The sequence below is a fragment of the Lithobates pipiens genome, unplaced genomic scaffold, assembly GCF_037356315.1.
Source record: "Lithobates pipiens isolate NorthernLeopardFrog02 unplaced genomic scaffold, aLitPip1_a1.2 Scaffold_8, whole genome shotgun sequence".
NCBI lineage: Eukaryota > Metazoa > Chordata > Amphibia > Anura > Ranidae > Lithobates > Lithobates pipiens.
Window position 1 is genome coordinate 51,762,724 of NW_027507903.1, and position 18,505 is coordinate 51,781,228.

The window sequence follows — 18,505 nt, forward strand, 5'->3', positions numbered from 1 at the left end:
GCTAGGGCCAGGGGCAAGCCGCAAGGCCAGGGCCAGAAAAAGCCCTGGGTCCAAAATTCTTCTAAACCCAGCACTAAGCCCTCCTTTTGGGGGCACGCCCCCCACTCCATCAAGTGGGGGGAAGGCTGCTGCACTGTGCGGACATTTGGAGAACAATAATTCAGGACAAGTGGGTCAGTTCAATAATAACTCGCGGTTAGAAGCAGGAGTTGCGGGAGGTTCCCCCTCAGGTTTTTAAGATCCAACATTCTTTCGGATTCTCCAAAAAGAGAATTATTGCTTCAGGCACTACATGATTTAGTGCATCAGGGAGTGATTGTACAGGTTCCTGAATCCGAAAGAGCGAACCTGTTTTACGGTTTAAAAACCAAGCAGAGTCTCAAGGCCCATTTTTGGACCTAAGATCTCAAAACCAGTATCTATTAATCCAGTCCTTTCGAATGGAGTCTGTTCAATTGTAGCCTCGCTCCAGATCACTCATTACAGGCTCTAGAACAGAGCATAACATGCACAGTGCAATATTTGAAAAGTTTAGGTTGGTTTAGAAATACCAAAAGGTCAGCCTTGAAACCAGCTCAAGTATTTAGGTCTGATCCTAGATACGTCCAAGCAAGAATATTCTTGCCACCCGCAAGGATCTGTACACTGAAAAATCAGGCAAGTCAGATAAGGGGCACCAGACAACCCTCCATTCAGCTCTGTATGAGTCTTCTATGGAGGCCAGGCGGTGCCCTATGCCCAGTTTCATTCCAGGCCTCTACAACAAGACCCCTTGTTGGCCTGGAACAGAAGAGGACAAGCCCTGGATTATCCAATGTGGTCATCTCCTCTGGCACTCTTAAGCCTAAACTGGTGGTTGCAGGATAAGAATCTGCGAAAGGGAAAATCCTTTCTCCCAATAAATTGGACATTACTGACTACAGATGCTAGTCTCTCAGGCTGGGGAGTGACCCTAGAAGGGGTCACAGCTCAGGGGAAATGGTCAGGGACAGAGCAGACCCTTCCCATCAACGTCCTAGAATTACGGGCAGTACGTCTGGCCCTACGGTCCTGGATGGTGAAGCTTCAGGACTGTCCAACAATGCCACTGCAGTGGACTATAATAAGCCACCAAGGTGGTAACAGGCGTCGTTCAGCTCTAAAGGAGGTGAACCACATACTGGCCTGGGCAGAGGGACATGTGTCGATTTATATTGGCAGTCCATATCCTGGGAGTAGAGAACTGGAGGGCAGATTATCTCAGACGCCAGCAGATCTGCCTAGGGGAATGGTCCCTACACCCAGGGGTGTTCCAGGAAATTTGCCAACGTAGGGGATAGCCAGAGGTTGACCTGTTGGCATCCAGGTTCAAAAACAAGCTACAGCAATTTGTGTCCCGAACAAGGGATCCTCTGGCAATCGGAGCAGATGTTCTGATAGTTCCATGGAGCCAGTACTCCCTGGTTTATGCTTTCCCTCCAATTCCTCTCCTTCCACATTTGTTGCACAGGATTCAGAAAGAGGGGGTTCCAGTCATTATGGTGGCACCAGCCTGGCCCAGAAGGCCCCGGTTACCAGAGATTGTGAGACTGAGAATAGACAGGCATGGACCCTTTTTTATGTTGCCCCTATCTGCAGTCTCAAGGTCCTATATTCCACCCCCAATTTACAGTCTCTAAATTTAAAGGCATGGCTATTGAAGCTAGGGTGCTGAAGGTTCGTGGCTTCTTGGGACCAGTAGTGTCTACCCTAGTGAATGCTAGAAAAGCTGCCACTAGAAAAATTTATCATAAGGTCTGGAAGACTTATATTGCTTGGTGTGAAGCTAGAAAATGACATCCTCGGAAATTCATGATTGGGAAAATTCTCTCCTTTCTACAGGCAGCTGTGGAAATCAAATTGGCTTTTAGTACAATCAGATGTCGCGTTTATGCGGGGTAACTTGCTTGCTTCCCTCCCATTAGGTCCCCTTTGTGTCCTTGGGACATGAACTTGGTGTTAAAGAAACAACCATTTGAACCTATCAAAAAAATTCCATTAGACTTGCTGTCACGCAAGCTAGCCTTCCTGAGGGCATCACCTCAGCTAGAAGGGTGTCGGCCCTTTCATGCAGGGAACCATACTCGATCCTTCACCACTACAGGGTCGTGTTACAACCTCTCGCATTCTTTTTGCCAAAAGTGGTGTCAGCCTTTCATTTAAATCAGGACATTATTTTAGGCCTTTAGGGTGAGAGCACATTCTACCGGGGTGTAGGAACCTCCTGGGCTTTTCGCCATCGGGTATCTGTGGCTCATATTTGTAAAGCTGCTACCTGGTCTTCAGTGCATACGTTCACAAATTTTTATCAAGCTGATGTTCGAGAATTTTTGGCCGCAGTGTACTGTGGGCTTCCGTATAAGTCCTGATGGCTATTGTTTGGCAGGATGTCTCCCTCCCCTCAAGGCTATTGCTCTGGGACATCCCAGTAGTGAATGAATATTAGCCTGACTGTGTCCCTTGATGTATAAAAAAGAGAATAGGATTTTTTTAGTCAGACCTGTAAAATCCTCTGTGTGGGAGGGGTTATATAGGGGATCTCTTCCTGTCTGAAGACCTTTGGGCTACCAGTGTCTATTCACCTGGAAATGGAGTATAACCCAGTAGGTAATGAATATTAGCATGACTCTGTGTCCCATGATGTTCTCAAAGAAAAGGATTTTACAGGTAAGTATGACGAAAAAATCCTATTTGTTTTTTTTTTTGGACTTGTCAAAAACTTTTATGTTTTTATTTACATTTTCTTTTGGTGAAACGCTCTTACGTGGAGGGGGGGGGCGGCGGCATCTGGAGACCTCCTTATTGTTAAAGGGGCTTCCAGATTCGCATAAGCTCTCTGCCAGAAGACCCCCTCAAACAGCCAAACATTTGACTATTATATTTTAAACACTGATTGCTACTACTAAAATAGTGGGTTCGTTCTATGTCTGGCTTTGTAAACCGTCATCTTTCTACTGCTCCAGCATGCACAAATGTTATACATATATATATACAAAGTTCCAAAAGTCTAGGTGTTTTAAGACGTATCATTCTTCAACCTTTGTACAAAAAGCTGAACTCCTGGCAAACCACACACATACACACACTTCATACACTGTATATACATATAAATGAATATATGTGAACCATGATACCTGCCAAAGGATTTGTAAACCTGATCAGCCGGTTTTTTGACACATGCATAAGGTGAATTCCCCTAGCCTGGGGAATTCACCTTAAAGAAAGTGAAACATCTGTCATGGTCTTGTTTGAGGTGAAAGAGACACAAGCTTCTTTGGTAAAATCTTGTATGGGAGTTATGAACAGCAGGACACTGAACCCTACTATCCCCAGTAAAAGCTTCATTTCAGGTGGAATTGGATTTTAAAACAAAATGCAACTTTGTAATGAGACCAGAAATCCTTCGGGAGATGGTATTAACCACTAAGGCCGCGTACACATGGGCGGACTGTCTGACGGACTTGGTCCGCTGAAACGTGTTTCAGCGGACAGTCCGCTCGTGTGTGGGCTTCAGCTGACTTTTTCAGCGGACAGTCTGGCGGACTAAGTCTTTCGGAATTTCCGTAATACAGTCCGTCCAACTTTGGTTTCAGCGGACAGTCTGCTCGTGAGTAGGCTAGTTGGACGGACTAAGTATGGCGCATGCTCAGAAAGGATTTACACGGCCGAAGGTTGCATTGCAGTGTATTGGACATCGTATTTCTAGTCCCGTCGTACGTGCTGTACACGTCATCGTGCAAGCTTTCAGCGGACTGTCTGTTCATCGTGTGTGGTCAAGTCCGTTCATTCAAAAGTAGGACGGACTGTCTGTCGGATTGTCTGACGGACTTAGTTGGCCAGACAGTCCGCCCGTGTGTACGCGGCCTAAGAAGGACTAGGTAAATTCACAAATATCCCCTTGCAATAAATTAAGGATATATAGATATACAGCGCCTTGCGAAAGTATTCTGCCCCCTTGAACTTTTCAACCTTTTGCCACATTTCAGGCTTCAAACATAAAGATATAAAATTTTAATTTTTTGTGAAGAATCACCAACAATTGGAACACAATTGTGAAGTGGAACGAAATCTATTGGATATTTTAAACTTTGTTAGCAAATAAAAAACTGAAAAGTGGTGCATGCAAAATTATTCGGCCCCTTTACTTTCAGTGCAGCAAACTCACTCCAGAAGTTCAACAGAAGGATTAAAAGCCATTTGGTATACATATAATTTTGAGGTAACAAAACCTGCACATAATAATCAACAGATTACATTCTGGGTGTGCATCAATCTAACAGGTTGTGCATAAATTTGATTACCATGTATATTGTAATATAACTCTAAGTAGATTGGTAATAAAAAATGATAAATACATTCTGACTGGGGGTTAGAGGTAGGGGCCTGTGGCTCCCTCTGGACCAGGGTTGCCTACTGTAAGTATATTTACAAACAGTTTGTAATATTTATAATAAAATATAAATATCTGTAATATTTGCATCTGCCCATGCAAATATATATGTGGAAACATATGGGAAGTCCCTGTCCTGCTGCCGGAACATAGCAATGTATACTGTGTGTACAACATAGCTGATGCTAAGCACAATTTGTACAGCACTGACTGCAAGCAGATCTGTTCATAAAGTAAATAGTTCATTTGGACCAGCTTGGCCCAAATTAACTATTTAAAGTCACCGTAAACATGGAGTTAAGCTTTAACCCCTCCACTGCGCTCCACTGCTCTCTCATCTCCACCCAGACTTCTGGATTGGTCATCAGGGGATGGACTGCTAAGCCAGGGGACCATGTGAACACAAGGCTTGAGAGGGAGACACAGAGCATTGCTGAATAACATTCACTTGGTTAGGACAAAGTAGTGGAGATTGATCACCATCAAGAGGTCATCTGAAGTATCACTGTGGTGAGAGGCCATCAACTACCCTTATTTGTTACATACTTGTTTGCTGTGACCAGTAGAGTTTTGCCTGAAGGAGATTGCATATGCTAGGCTGTATATGACATACACCTGCAATATTTATGCTGTATTGTATTAATGCTGGTTACTCAGTAGTCACTGCTAATGAAGTTCTTCTTCAAGGTAGGCTGTGTTCAGAAAAGCTTATGTAATGGTAGAGTTTCATATTTTACAAATCATTGTGCTGAGGTTTGCACATGTCTTTTCTTACTTGTAGCATGGTAATTAAAGTTAATTAGGGCTACAACTACTGTGGCATATGTTATGAACATAGTGAGCAGGGTCAAGTTTTAGTCACACCCACAATTTATCACAGGCAAGTGTGCTAATTATTGTCCCCTGTGTAACCTAGGCTGAACCCCCCCCCCCCCCCCAAAAAAAAAAAGAAACAACATTATCTACGGCCCAGACGCTAAGACATAGAGCAGTCTCATCTTATCCTGGTGTAGCACCCTCTACTTAAGGGTAGATGTGATATTGTAGAATTGTTGGTGTAGGATCTAAGATAGGTAAATTTAGCCAGGTCTGCGGTCTTTCTACCAGGCCTGATTGTTTTGATTCCGGGTTGGAAGTGTTAGAATAGTAGGGGGTGTGGCCACCTACACTTGGGCTCAGAGATACAGTGCCTTGCGAAAGTATTCGGCCCCCTTGAACTTTTCAACCTTTTGCCACATTTCAGGCTTCAAACATAAAGATATAACATATTTTTATTTTTTGTGAAGAATCACCAACAAGTGGGACACAATTGTGAAGTGGAAGGAAATCTATTGGATAATTTAAACGTTTTTAGCAAATAAAAAACTGAAAAGTGGTGCGTGCAAAATTATTCGGCCCCTTTACTTTCAGTGCAGCAAACTCACTCCAGAAGTTCAGCGAGGATCTCTGAATGATCCAATGTTGTCCTAAATGACTTGGGTGATAAATAGAAGCCACCTGTGTGTAATCAAGTCTCTGTATAAATGCACCTGCTCTGTGATAGTCTCAGGGTTCTGTTGAAAGCGCAGAGAGCATCATGAAGACCAAGGAACACACCAGGCAGGTCCGTAATACTGTTGTGGAGAAGTTTAAAGCTGGATTTGGATACAAAAAGATTTCCCAAGCTTTAAACATCCCAAGGAGCACTGTGCAAGCGATCATTTTGAAATGGAAGGAGTATCAGACCACTGCAAATCTACCAAGACCTGGCCGCCCCTCTAAACTTTCAGCTCAGACAAGAAGAAGACTGATCAGAGATGCAGCCAAGAGGCCCATGATCACTCTGGATGAACTGCAGAGAACTATAGCTGAGGTGGGAGAGTCTGTCCATAGGACAACAATCAGTCGTACACTGCACAAATCTGGCCTTTATGGAAGAGTGGCAAGAAGAAAGCCATTTCTCAAAGATATCCATAAAAAGTCTCGTCTAAAGTTTGCCACAAGCCACCTGGGAGACACACCAAACATGTGGAAGAAGGTACTCTGGTCAGATGAAACCAAAATTGAACTTTTTGCCCACAATGCAAAACGATATGTTTGGTGTAAAAGCAACACAGCTCATCGCCCTCAACACACTATCCCCACTGTCAAACATGGTGGTGGCAGCATCATGGTTTGGGCCTGCTTTTCTTCAGCAGGGACAGGGAAGATGGTTAAAATTGAGGGGAAGATGGATGCAGCCAAATACAGGACCATTCTGGGTGAAAACCTGTTGGAGTCTGCAAAAGACCTGAAACTGTGACGGAGATTTATCTTCCAACAAGACAATGATCCCAAACATACAGCAAAATCTACAAAGGAATGGTTCACAAATAAACGTATCCAGGTGTTAGAATGGCCAAGTCAAAGTCCAGACCTGAATCCAATCGAGAATCTGTGGAAAGAACTGAAAACTGCTGTTCACAAACGCTCTCCATCCAACCTCACTGAGCTCGAGCTGTTTTGCAAGGAAGAATGGGCAAGAATTTCAGTCTCTCGATGTGCAAAACTGATAGAGACATACCCCAAGCGACTTGCAGCTGTAATCGCAGCAAAAGGTGGCTCTACAAAGTATTACCGCAAGGGGGCCGAATAATTTTGCACGCCCCACTTTTCATTTTTTTTTATTAGTTAAAAAAAGTTTCAAAAATCCAATAGATTTCGTTCCACTTCACAATTGTGTCCCACTTGTTGGTGATTCTTCACAAAAAATTTAAATTTTATATCTTTATGTTTGAAGCCTGAAATGTGGCAAAAGGTTGAAAAGTTCAAGGGGGCCGAATACTTTCGCAAGGCACTGTAGATTATATATATATATATATATATATATATATATATATATATATATATATATATATATATAGATAGATAGATAGATAGATGGATAGATATTAATAATATAGTATTAAATGACACTTTGCTACAATGTAAAGTAGTGAGTACACTGCTTGTAGAACAGTATGAATTTGCTGTCCCTTCAAAATATCTCAACACACAGCTATTAATATCTAAACTGGCAACAAGAGTTAGTACACCCTTAAGTGAAAAAGTCCAAATTGGGCCCAATTGGCCATTTTCCCTCCTCGGTGTCTTGTGACTCATTAGTGTTACAAGGTCTCAGCTATGAACGGGGAGCAGGTGTGTTTAAATTTGAGGTTATCGCTCTCATTCTCATGCTGTTCACTGGAAGTTCAACATGGCACCTCATGGCAAAGAACTCTGAGGATCTGAAAAAAAAAGATTTGTTGCTCTACATAAAGATAGCCTAGGCTATAGGAAGATTGCCAAGACCTGAAACATAGCTGCAGTACGGTAGCCAAGACCATACAGCGGTTTAACAGGACAGGTTCCATTCAGAACTGGCCTCTCCATGGTCGACCAAAGAAGTTGAGTGCACATGTTCAGCGTCATATTCAGAGGTTGTCTTTGTGAAATGGACTTATGAGTTCTGCCAGCATTGTTGCAGAGGTTGAAGAAGTGGGGGGGGGGGGGGGGTCATCCTGTCAGTGCTCAGACCATACGCCGCACACTGCATTAAATTGGTTTGCATGGCTATCGTTCCAGAAGCTTTCATTAGAATTGCTGATTGTTCCCCGCATTTGCTGTCACACACAGCCCCGCCTCCTAGCCCTGGTACTTTGATAGACAGATCACCCGTCCACTGCCGGGATGTGTGACATGTATCAAAGTACCCGGGCTAGGAGGTGGGGCTGTATGTGACAACAAGTGCAGGGAACACTCAGCAATTCAAATGAAAGCTGTTCCAGCGATATTCCTCTGCGCTCTGATGATCCAGCCGGCAATCCTCTTCTTCTCCTCTTTTCCCCTGGACAGATAGGCTGCATTTTTGGGCACAAGTAGGCTGCGTTTTTGGGCATGGGTAGGTGGCGTATTTGGGCATGGGTAGGTGACGTTGTTGGGCACAGGTAGGTGGCATTGTTGGGCACAGGTGAAGCGACATTGTGTTTGATTATTTTCCCCTTACAGTAACAGGCCAGCAGATTCTGATGCTACTTACAAGCTGAAAATTAATTAAGCAACTGTCATTTCGTGTCTACTAGTACTCGTACTAGTAACAGTAAGATTCCATCTGTCACATTTCTAGTGCAGGTTAGAAAATAAAAGCTAGCCTTTGAGTCATTGCTGTATGCAATGCTGACAATTTCAACCATTTTTCATACTTGAATCAGTTGTCATTTTTTTTCCAAACAATTGGTAAAGTGAAAGTTGTCACTACATTTTCTCATTTCTTTTTCTGTTCTGTAGTCCACAGCTGAAGCTGATCCATGATTTGGGAAATTAGAACACGCAGTAACATCTTTGGATGGATAACCTATGCATGAAAAGCATAACGTTATAAACTGATCTTTTTCTGAAACTGATTTTCTTCTGTGTGTGGCTTGTGATAATAACCACAAAGCGAATGGATGATGTTTTGGCTTTAACACAAGTTGCTGTTTGTTGTCCCAGGATCCTTTTGGTGTGTATATGTGCTTGTCTTGGTGGCCAAAACCAGGATGTTAATGCCAATGCCTGTTTTCTTTTATTTCCTCAGAACTGTTGTCTATGCCAGCTGTAAAGCGATTTTCTGTGTCGTTTGCAAAGCATCCGACTAATGGTACGTTTGCTTACTTGATTTGAAGTGTTGCCTCACATTATTAACCCCATTTTTATTTTTACTTAAATTCTTTTGTCATTCCGACATCTTTTGTTCATATTGATGCTATGATGTGGATCCTTCCTTTCCTCTTTTCCATCATTTTACTTCTTCAAGTGATTTATTTTCCTCTTTTTGTGTCGTATCGTGCTTCTCATCCATCTTCCAACTTTGTGACGTTGCAAGATCCAGTTCTTGCGCGGTCGTCTGTGTGGTAGATTCCTGCAAGGGCGTTCTGAGATGATCTTGTAAGCATACATCATTCAGATAAAAAAAAGTAGTACAAATTACATCATATTTTTTGAATTGTCTCACTTCAATTTTGCTTAATTTCATAAAATCTGTTTAAATTTTCCCCGGAAAAATATTTTTAATAGACTAGATAATTGTTTCTCAAAAGCAGTGCATTCTCTTTTTCAGTAAACCCATACAATATGGATTTCTTTTGTTCTAAAGCATTCATTACCAGACTATCTGACTTTTAGTCTGAATATTGTATAACTGTCATCAAAGCTCAGAGGTGGTTTTGGATTGCAGTCTAGATTTTTAACAGAAACTCCACAAAAGGAAAGCCAAAGACAATTTAGACTGTGGGTTCTATTTATAAAAAAAAATCCGCATAGCTATACGTCCAGTGAAATTTTAAATTCTACTAAACCCACAACAGTAAAATCAGTGTGTGCAGTGAGGAAAATAATTATTTGATCCCCTGCAGATTTTGTAAGTTTGCCAAATAAGTATTTGATCCGCAAGCAAAACATGACCTACTACTTGGTAGAGAAACCCTCGTTGGCAAGCACAGAGCTAAGGTGTTTCTTGTAGTTGGTTACCAGGTTTTCACACATTTCATAAGGTATTTCGGTCCACTCTTCTTTACAGATCTTCTCTAAATCCTTAAAGTGGATGTAAATCTGAAAAAAATATTTTTTTTTCTCTGGCACAATATAGAGTATGGGATTTCAGATCAGCTGTGCCCAGTCTTGCCACAAAGAGTTAATCCAGCTCTGAGCAATACTCATCTTTTTTTCAGTGAAATAAAAGGACAAACTGTGAAATCTTTGTCTGTTCTTCCCCCTTGCTGTGATTGACAGTTGATTTACATATCTCATGCACTAACCTAAGACATGCATTATTTTTTAATTCCCACCCCCCACTCCTTTCTTCAGCAGCTCTGCAAGGATTGGCTGTTCCACACCTCAGCATGATTTGGCATGCTGAAGCCATATGGGGACTTTTCTGGGTTTTGTCTGGATGTTAGTGATCATAGCAGAAGTTCAGTGTAAGAAATACACAGGAGAAAATGCATGTTGATAAGGGGAGCGTAGCGATGGGTGGAGAGTCTACTGACATCACTACTCCACTGAGCCCTGAAAAACAGACCCACCCACAAAATCTGCAGTTTTTTTCGGGTATCATAGCAGACAGAGGGGATACATTTGACAGATAAGTATACATGCAGGAGGCATGTATATCATTCTAGATAACCAATATTGTAGTAGTTTAGAAAGGATGAGAGTGGGTTTACATCCGCTTTAAGGTTTTTGGTTGTCTCTTGACAACTTGAAGTTTCAGCCCTGTCCATACATTTTCTACAGGATTGAGGTCTGGAGACTGACTAGGCCACTCCATTACCTTAATATGCTTCTTCTTGAGCCACTCCTTTGTTGCCTTGGCAGTATGTTTTGGATCATTGTCATGCTAAAAGACCCATCCACAACCCATCTTCAGTATTCTGGCTTAGGGAAGAGGATTCTCATCCAAGAATTTACAATACATGGCCTCGTCCATTGGCCCCTCAATGCGACAAAGTCGGCCTGTACCTTTAGCAGAGAAACGGCCCCAAAGCATAATGTTTCCACCTCCGTGCTTGACTGTAGGGATGGTGTTCTTAAGATCATAGTCGTCATTTGTCTTCCTCCAAGCACGACGAGTCCAGTTAATGCCAAAGAGCTACATTTTGGTCTCATCTGACCACAGGACTTTCTCCCAATCCTTCTCTAAATCATTTAGATGTTCATTGGCATCACTGTACATGTGCCTTCTTGAGTAGGGGGACTCGCCGTGTTTGGTGGGAAGAAAAATGCTGACTGTGACCCTAAGAACACCATCCCTACAGTCAATCATTGAGGTTATGTTTGGGGTGGTTTCTCGGCTAAAGGTACAGACCGACTTTGCCGCATTGAGGGGCCATGTATTGTAAAATCTTGGACCTTCTTCCCTCAGCCAGAACATTGTAGATAGGTCTTTCAGCATGACAGTGACCCAAAACATACCGCAAAAGCAACAGAGGAATGGTTCAAGAAGCACATTAAGGTATTGGAGTGGCCTAGTCAGTCTTCAGATCCTAATCCTATAGAAAACCTATGGAGGGAGCTGAAACTTTGAGTTGCCAAGCGACAGCCAAGAAACCTTAAGGATTTAGAGAAGATCTGTAAAGAGTGGACCAAAATCCCTCCTGAGAGGTGTGCAAACCTGGTCACTAACTACAAGAAATGTCTTACCTCTGTGCTTGCCAACAGGGGTTTCTCCACCAAGTACTAAGTCATGTCTTGCTTGGGGATCAAAAACTTATTTTACTCACTAAATTGCAACTCAATTTTTAACATTTGTATCATTTGTTTTTTCTGGATTTTTGGTTGATATTTTTATCATATAAAATTCACCTTTGATAAAAAAAAATTATAGACCCTTAATTTTTTTTGTAAGTGGGCAAACTTGCAAAATATGCAGGGGATGAAATAATTATTTTCCCCACTGGATAAGCAGTAAAGCATGCTTCTTATACTCGCTGTGGAACCTAAGTGGTTAATCCTCTGCATTGTGTATAACGGCTGTGGGATCTTGTCTCTCTGATCCTCCTCTTCTTTAACTGACTCCCAACACATCTCTTGATAGAACAGAGCATTAGGGGACAGGCTGCACATGCTCAGTTTGGTGTGTATTGCTAAAGAGTTATTTTTTTTCTTGGGAGAGTGTATGTGATCAGTACAGGGTGAATCAGCACTGTCCAGACAGAGGATCAGGGGAATGAAAATTTCTCCTATAAGCTTTAAAGCGGGAGTCCGCCGGGAGTTCCGCCATTTTTTTTTTTTTTTTTAAAGCCAGCAGCTACAAATACTGCAGCTGCTGACTTTTAAAATAAGGACACTTACCCGCCCAGCGCGCCCGCGATTTCGGCACCCGAAGCCGATCTCTCGATCGTCTCTCGGGTGCTGCCGCCGCCATCTTGGCTATGGGAATCAGGAAGTGGAGCCTTTCGGCTTCATTTCCCGGTTCCCTACTGCGCATGCGCGAGTCGCGATGCGCAATAAGGATGGACCCGCTGCCTCTGGGATCTGTGTGTTTCCCAGCAGGCAGCAGGGGACTTTCGGAAAGGGGCGTAGATCTACACCCCTTTCCGCAGAGAGCTATCCCAGAAGTGGGTGCAGATACCTGTACAGTACAGGTACCTGCACCCCCCTCCCCCCTGAAAGGTGCCAATTGTGGCGCCGGAGGGGGGGAGGATTCCAGTGAGCGGAAGGTCCACTTTAGGGTGGACCTCCGCTTTAAGCAGACACTGGTGCACAAGACTGCTCTAACTGCTCATGATAAAAGGCATTTAGCAGTTTATATTTACTAAAAGTATTGCATTTCCATGTTCTGTGTACTGTGGGAGATCAGATATAGTGAATGCAGGATCCTGGGTTTAGTAACACTTTATTGTACATTCAGTCTATGTAAAGTAACCAGCTGTTGTGACAACGAGGAAATATAAAATGTTCTTGGGCCTAGATTACACTTGCGGTTGGGGGTCAGGGGGGCAGCAAAAATAGGCAGTTAAGCTGCAGTTTTACCAACTCCTGACCACTTCCAACTCCTTAAGCTGCAAAGGCAGATGAGGGTTGTACATATGGCACTGCAAAAATTGTACCCCCTGTAATATTCTGCAGGAAGCTCTGCCACCAAACAACCTATTCAAGTGCTTGGGACTGCACTACAGCTGCCCTGCAATTGCATGCAATGCACTCAGTTGCATCCAAGCTGGTGTGGTCTTACAGGGTTAAAACAGGTGCTTAAGAGGCAACCTATTGCTTTTCCAACCGCCTGACAAATGCCCTCTGCAACGCAAGAAAAATGTTCTCCAGTGATATGTGTAACAGGAAATCCTGTTGAATGTAAATTGATACTTGGTGCAATCTATTCCCAATGGCCTGACGTGCAGCCATTCCTTTTACACATATCACTGGCGAGTTCTCTTCTCTATTTCACAGAGGAGAAAGTAGCCTAAGACCATTTGCCCAGAAGATAAACCACCATAAGAATATTAAATTTTGTCCCAAACAGCTGGTTACTTTGCACAGAACAAATGTACATGCATTTTCATTGGGGGAATAGCCTGTACCAATGTTTATACATAGACCCTATGAGGTCTTACCATAAGATTTTTTGCTCAGCTTCTATTTTTTTTTTTTTTTTTTTAATCAAGTGGGGCATTAAGAGTAATATGACATAGGATAATAAGCTAAATTGCAGGTACACTAACTGGATGCATATAGGAGAATGTTTTTTTTTTTTTTATTCAGTCAGCGTTTCATTCACCAGATATTTACTGCAGGGGAATCTTAAATTATGGGGAATGATAAACCACTTTGAATGTTGGGTGAATGCCACTTTCAATGATTTATAACCATGCAACTTATTTTTTTTTAAAAGCACCGTGTATCATTAAAATTGCTGTGTTATTTCTTTTAGAAAGCACTGGATTTTGACAATTTTTCATTCTTTTTTGCCATGTCAGCACTGCTGATCTCCTGCAGCCTTTTCCTGTCTTAAAGCAGTGGTCATCAACTCCTGTCCTCAGGGCCCACTAACAGGCAAGATTTTATGTATTACCTTGGGGAGATGCAGACTAGAATACTTCAATCACTGAGCAGCAAATGATATAATCTGTGAAGTTTTTCAGTTATCTTGCAAACCTGGCCTGTTAGTGGGCCCTGAGGACAGGGTTGATGACCACTGTCTTAAAACATGTACTCAAGTGGTGGCTGCATGGGATTTTTGAGGATAGGTTACCTAGCTATTGACAATATTGCACATTGTCACAGCCACTAGTGAAAATGGCAGGCTCACAATGCAGGATAGTAATTAATAGACGGGGACCCTAATAATAAAAACATGTCCCCCACATATGTCCCACTAAAATCACATGTCCCAATGATTATCTGCGTACATATGTCCGTGATCACCTGCACACGTATGTACATGATCATTTGCGTACATATGTCCATGATCACACAAACCAATTATACACTTAACAGAATTTTTTTTACCAAAAACATGTAGCAGAATACATTTTGGCTTAAATTTATGACAAAATTTGATTTTATTGGATTTCTTTTAAAATGGAAAAAAGAAAATATTGCTTTTTCTTCCAAATTTCCGCTTTTTTTGCACTAATATCGCAAAAAATTAAAAACGGAGTCATGAATAAATAACACCAAAATAAAGCTCTATTTGTGCGAACAAAATAACAATTTCATTTGGGTACAGTGTAGCATGACCGCGCAATTGTCACTGAAAGCGCTAGAGCGATGAAAGCTGAAAATTGGGCTGGGAAGGAAGGGGGCGAAAGTGCCCTGTATTGTAGTGGTTAAGGACAGTTTCCCACACAGTATTTATTAAGTAATTTTTAACGAGCATATTTTTAAGATACAAAATTAATCTATATGACACAGTCTATACATGTGAAACTTATTCACAGAGACAAGTGATCATAAAAAATAGTTCCATTTATTGGTTGACAAAAACAAATATTTACACAAAATTAAAAATGCAGATTGCATTACATGAACATCTTGACAATTAATGGAAACCCACAAAATGGGAGTGTAGTACCTTGGACGTAATATCACCATGATAAGTAGATTCATATAGTAGAATCAATAACCTTAAGATAATTGACAATTAAACAGAACATCTGTATTTCACACGTCCAACCGTTGCTATACTGCAAGTAAGTAAGTGGTTAATAATGTGAAATAAATTAGACGATTGTTTGTCAATAAAAGTGGCAACTATGCAAAAAGATATATTGAAAAATTTAATTTTAGAGAAAAAAAAAATCTAAAAGGCGCTTATTGATTCGGGAGAACGATTATCAATAGTAGAATATTCAATACATCAATACTTGAAAGAACATACAAGATATAATTGCCTTGGCATATTTACCCATTCCACAATGGCTATTAGTCTGGATTTCTGGTTACCAGGATTTAAGATGGCTGCCGTGGCTTTCAACATGGATACTCTTAAAGAAGATTTACTTCTTACAACCTCCAAGTTCCAAGGATCAAGAATGTTTATGAATGTAAAAATATGTATTCATGCATGGTACATGAGTGTCAGTCTGTCTGGGAGTGTGTGTATCTACCAGTGTGCCTTCTCAGGGTGGGTCCCCAATCTTCCTCCCTGTGGCATCTTTCTTGCTTCTTAAATATCCTCTTAAACAATAAGATCATAACATTATACTAAGTTCTGCCCAAAAGGCATGTGTTCCCTCCTCAATGGCAGGCAAAATGTAATAATTAATCTTTCCCAGGAGCCTAATGATTTAAAGGTAATAGCACCTTCAACCACCAGGTGTCTCACATGTGTTTGGAGTTTATATTTGTTAATATATTCTAATATATATGAATCAATATCACATACAATTATTATCTATATGGATACATGTATAATTCGGGTATTCGATTGATATTTGTTTATCTAAACCTAGGTTAAATTCTTATATGGTTATAATTACGATTAGGTGTCTCTCATAATATTGATTGGCATCTTAAACAATTCTACTTCTAATTTGTCCAACATCACAACCTGATATTTTTACCTTATAACAGATGTATTTTAAAACATAATACTGACTGTACATATTTCAAATCTTTCCCTTCCTGTTAGACAATTTAGTCACATATTATTCAGAGATTTCAGTTTGTGCATGTCAGTTAGTGGAATATTAACACTGTCTCAGAGCCTTTGTTCTGGGGAACAAGTCTGAGTCAACATCATGGTTTGACTAGGAAAGCAATATCATCCTCTGATACAATAGGACATATTTACCTAAGCATTCCTTGAATTAAAAGTTTTGTAGCTTTTATTTACCCCCCACAGATAGGAACCCATCCTCTTTGTTTGTGAAGTGGGACCTTATTGTTCCTGCAATTCTGTCTCAATGCAGGCTTGTAAAACTTTAAAAGACGGTTGAGCATTAAGCTTTGTAAAGCATATGAGTTCACCTATTTTGGTAAATTAACCACTTGCTTACTGGGCACTTAAACCCCCCTTCTGCCCAGACCAATTTTCAGCTTTCAGCGCTGATGCACTTTGAATGACAATTGCGTGGCCATACAACACTGTACCCAAATGAAATTTTTATCATTTTTTTCCCCACAAATAGAGCTTTCTTTTGGTGGTATTTAATTACAGCTGGGAGTTTTATTTTTTGCTAAACAAACAAAAAAAGATGCAAAATAAAAAAAATAAAAAATCATGTTTAATAGTTTGTTATAAAATTTTGCAAACAGGTCATTTTTCTCCTTCATTGAAATGCGCTGATGAGTCGGCACTGGTGGGCACTGATAGGCGGCACTGGTGGGCGCTGATAGGGACAGATAAGGCGACACCAATAGGCACAGATAAGGCGGCACTAATGGCCAAAGATGGGCACAGATGAGATGGCACTGATAGGTGGCACGGATGGGTGGCACTAAGGGGCACTGATGGGTACCACTGATAGATGGGACTGATGGGCACTTATAGGTGGCACTGATGGGCACTGATGGGCACTGGTAGATGACACTGATGGGCACGGATATGTGGCACTGAGGTGCAGCACTGTTGTGGAGGCAGATTGTGGGCACTGATGTATGGCACTGTGGGCACTGATGTATGGCACTATGGGCACTGATGGGTGGCACTGCTGGGTGGCACTTTTATTAATAACTGGCTGGTACTGGCAGGGGGCAGGTGGGCACTGATAAGTTGGCCGTGATCAGGGCTGATGTCCCGATCACGGCCGCCGGTGATTGGCTTTCTTTTTCTGAAATAGCCGATTACCGGCTCTGTTTTGTCACATGATCAGCTGTCATTGGCTGACAGCTGATCACGTGGTAAGGGGTCGGGATCGAACCCTTGCTCGGATCCGTGATCAGGCGAGTCTCATAGACTCGCCGATCACAGAGCGCACTGCGCGCGCCCCTCAGGGGGCGCGCAGGCCACTCGTGCACGGGACGATGTCAATAGACGTAGTCCTGGCAAAGCAGGTCCGTGCTGTAGCCGTCATTTGGCTATAGCACGGATCTCTAGTGGTTAAATGGTTCCCAGAGGTGAACAGTTCAACTATTGCCAACCACAGTTCATCTACTTTTTGAGGCCTATTGAAATTTTAAATTTCTTCCAGTAAATATTAAATGTATTTCTTCATGAATTCACAATACTGCTTTATTTATTGAGTAAAAACAACACAGAATTGCACTTACATCCTAAATGCAGCATAAGACTACAACCAGAATGTGGGAATACACTGCTCTAGCTCATTCTCAAGTGTCTCACAGCACATTGAAAGCACATCGGCCATCACACTCCTCCAGGCCTTAACGGACATTAGGGTGACTGATTAGTTCAGTTTCCGCAGAATCAAGATGGAGATTTTCATCACACCAAATTAGCCAAGGAGGATGTGGTACTCCATTGGCCCTTCGGGATCACCTGGATCTTCTGTCCCAAGAGCCAGTTTTCCATCCTGCTTCTCACTTGCTAGAATCAACGGCATAGCTGTTGAAGCCACTGTCTTGAGAGACAGGGGCCTATTGGACTCTGTCATCCATACCCTCTTAAAGGCTAGAAAATAAACTTATTGCAGAGTTTACTATCGCACCTAGAAGGCATATTTTACTTGGTGCGAGTCTAGGAATGTTTATCCTAAAAAGTACTCAATGGAATATATTCTGTTCTTTCTCCACTCTGGTCTGGATCAGCATCTGGCTTTGAGGACAACCTTGCCCTTCCACATTCTGTTTATCATACTTCTGGCTACTCTCTCTTAAGTTGAGGCCTTTTTTTTGGGATATTGGGCACATATCTCCTCATTCTGCCTTGTCGCGTGTCTATCTAGGATCTGAATCTGGATCTCTTGGCTCTTCAGAAGCCATCTTTAACCTATTAGTGATATTACGCTGTCTGACCTCACTTGCCAGATATCCTTTCTTGTTGCTATGACCTCTGCATGGAAGGTCTTTATATTAACAGCTTTATCCATTAGGGAGCCCTTATCCGTATTGCACAAGGGCAAATTTGTCTTGAAGCAAAAAGCCATCTTCCTTGCTAAGGTGGTCACTTCCTTCCACCTCACTCAGGTTATTGTTATTCCTTTATGTCCTGCTCAAAAA

At 41.9% G+C, this 18,505-nt stretch overlaps 1 protein-coding gene across 26 annotated transcripts in view; it reads left to right on the forward strand.

Annotated features, from left to right (window-relative positions):
* The window catches only part of PPIP5K1 (diphosphoinositol pentakisphosphate kinase 1), a 332,491-nt gene that overhangs the window by 250,043 nt on the left and 63,943 nt on the right, over positions 1–18,505 (forward strand). For 16 of the 26 annotated variants that reach the window (XM_077473361.1, XM_077473337.1, XM_077473343.1 and 13 more), the window contains one exon: positions 8,982–9,044. The exons of the other annotated variants lie outside the window; for them this stretch is intronic. In XM_077473361.1, coding sequence (XP_077329487.1) covers positions 8,982–9,044 — 63 coding nt within the window. The remainder of the gene's footprint in view (positions 1–8,981; positions 9,045–18,505) is intronic. 26 annotated transcript variants of the gene reach the window in all.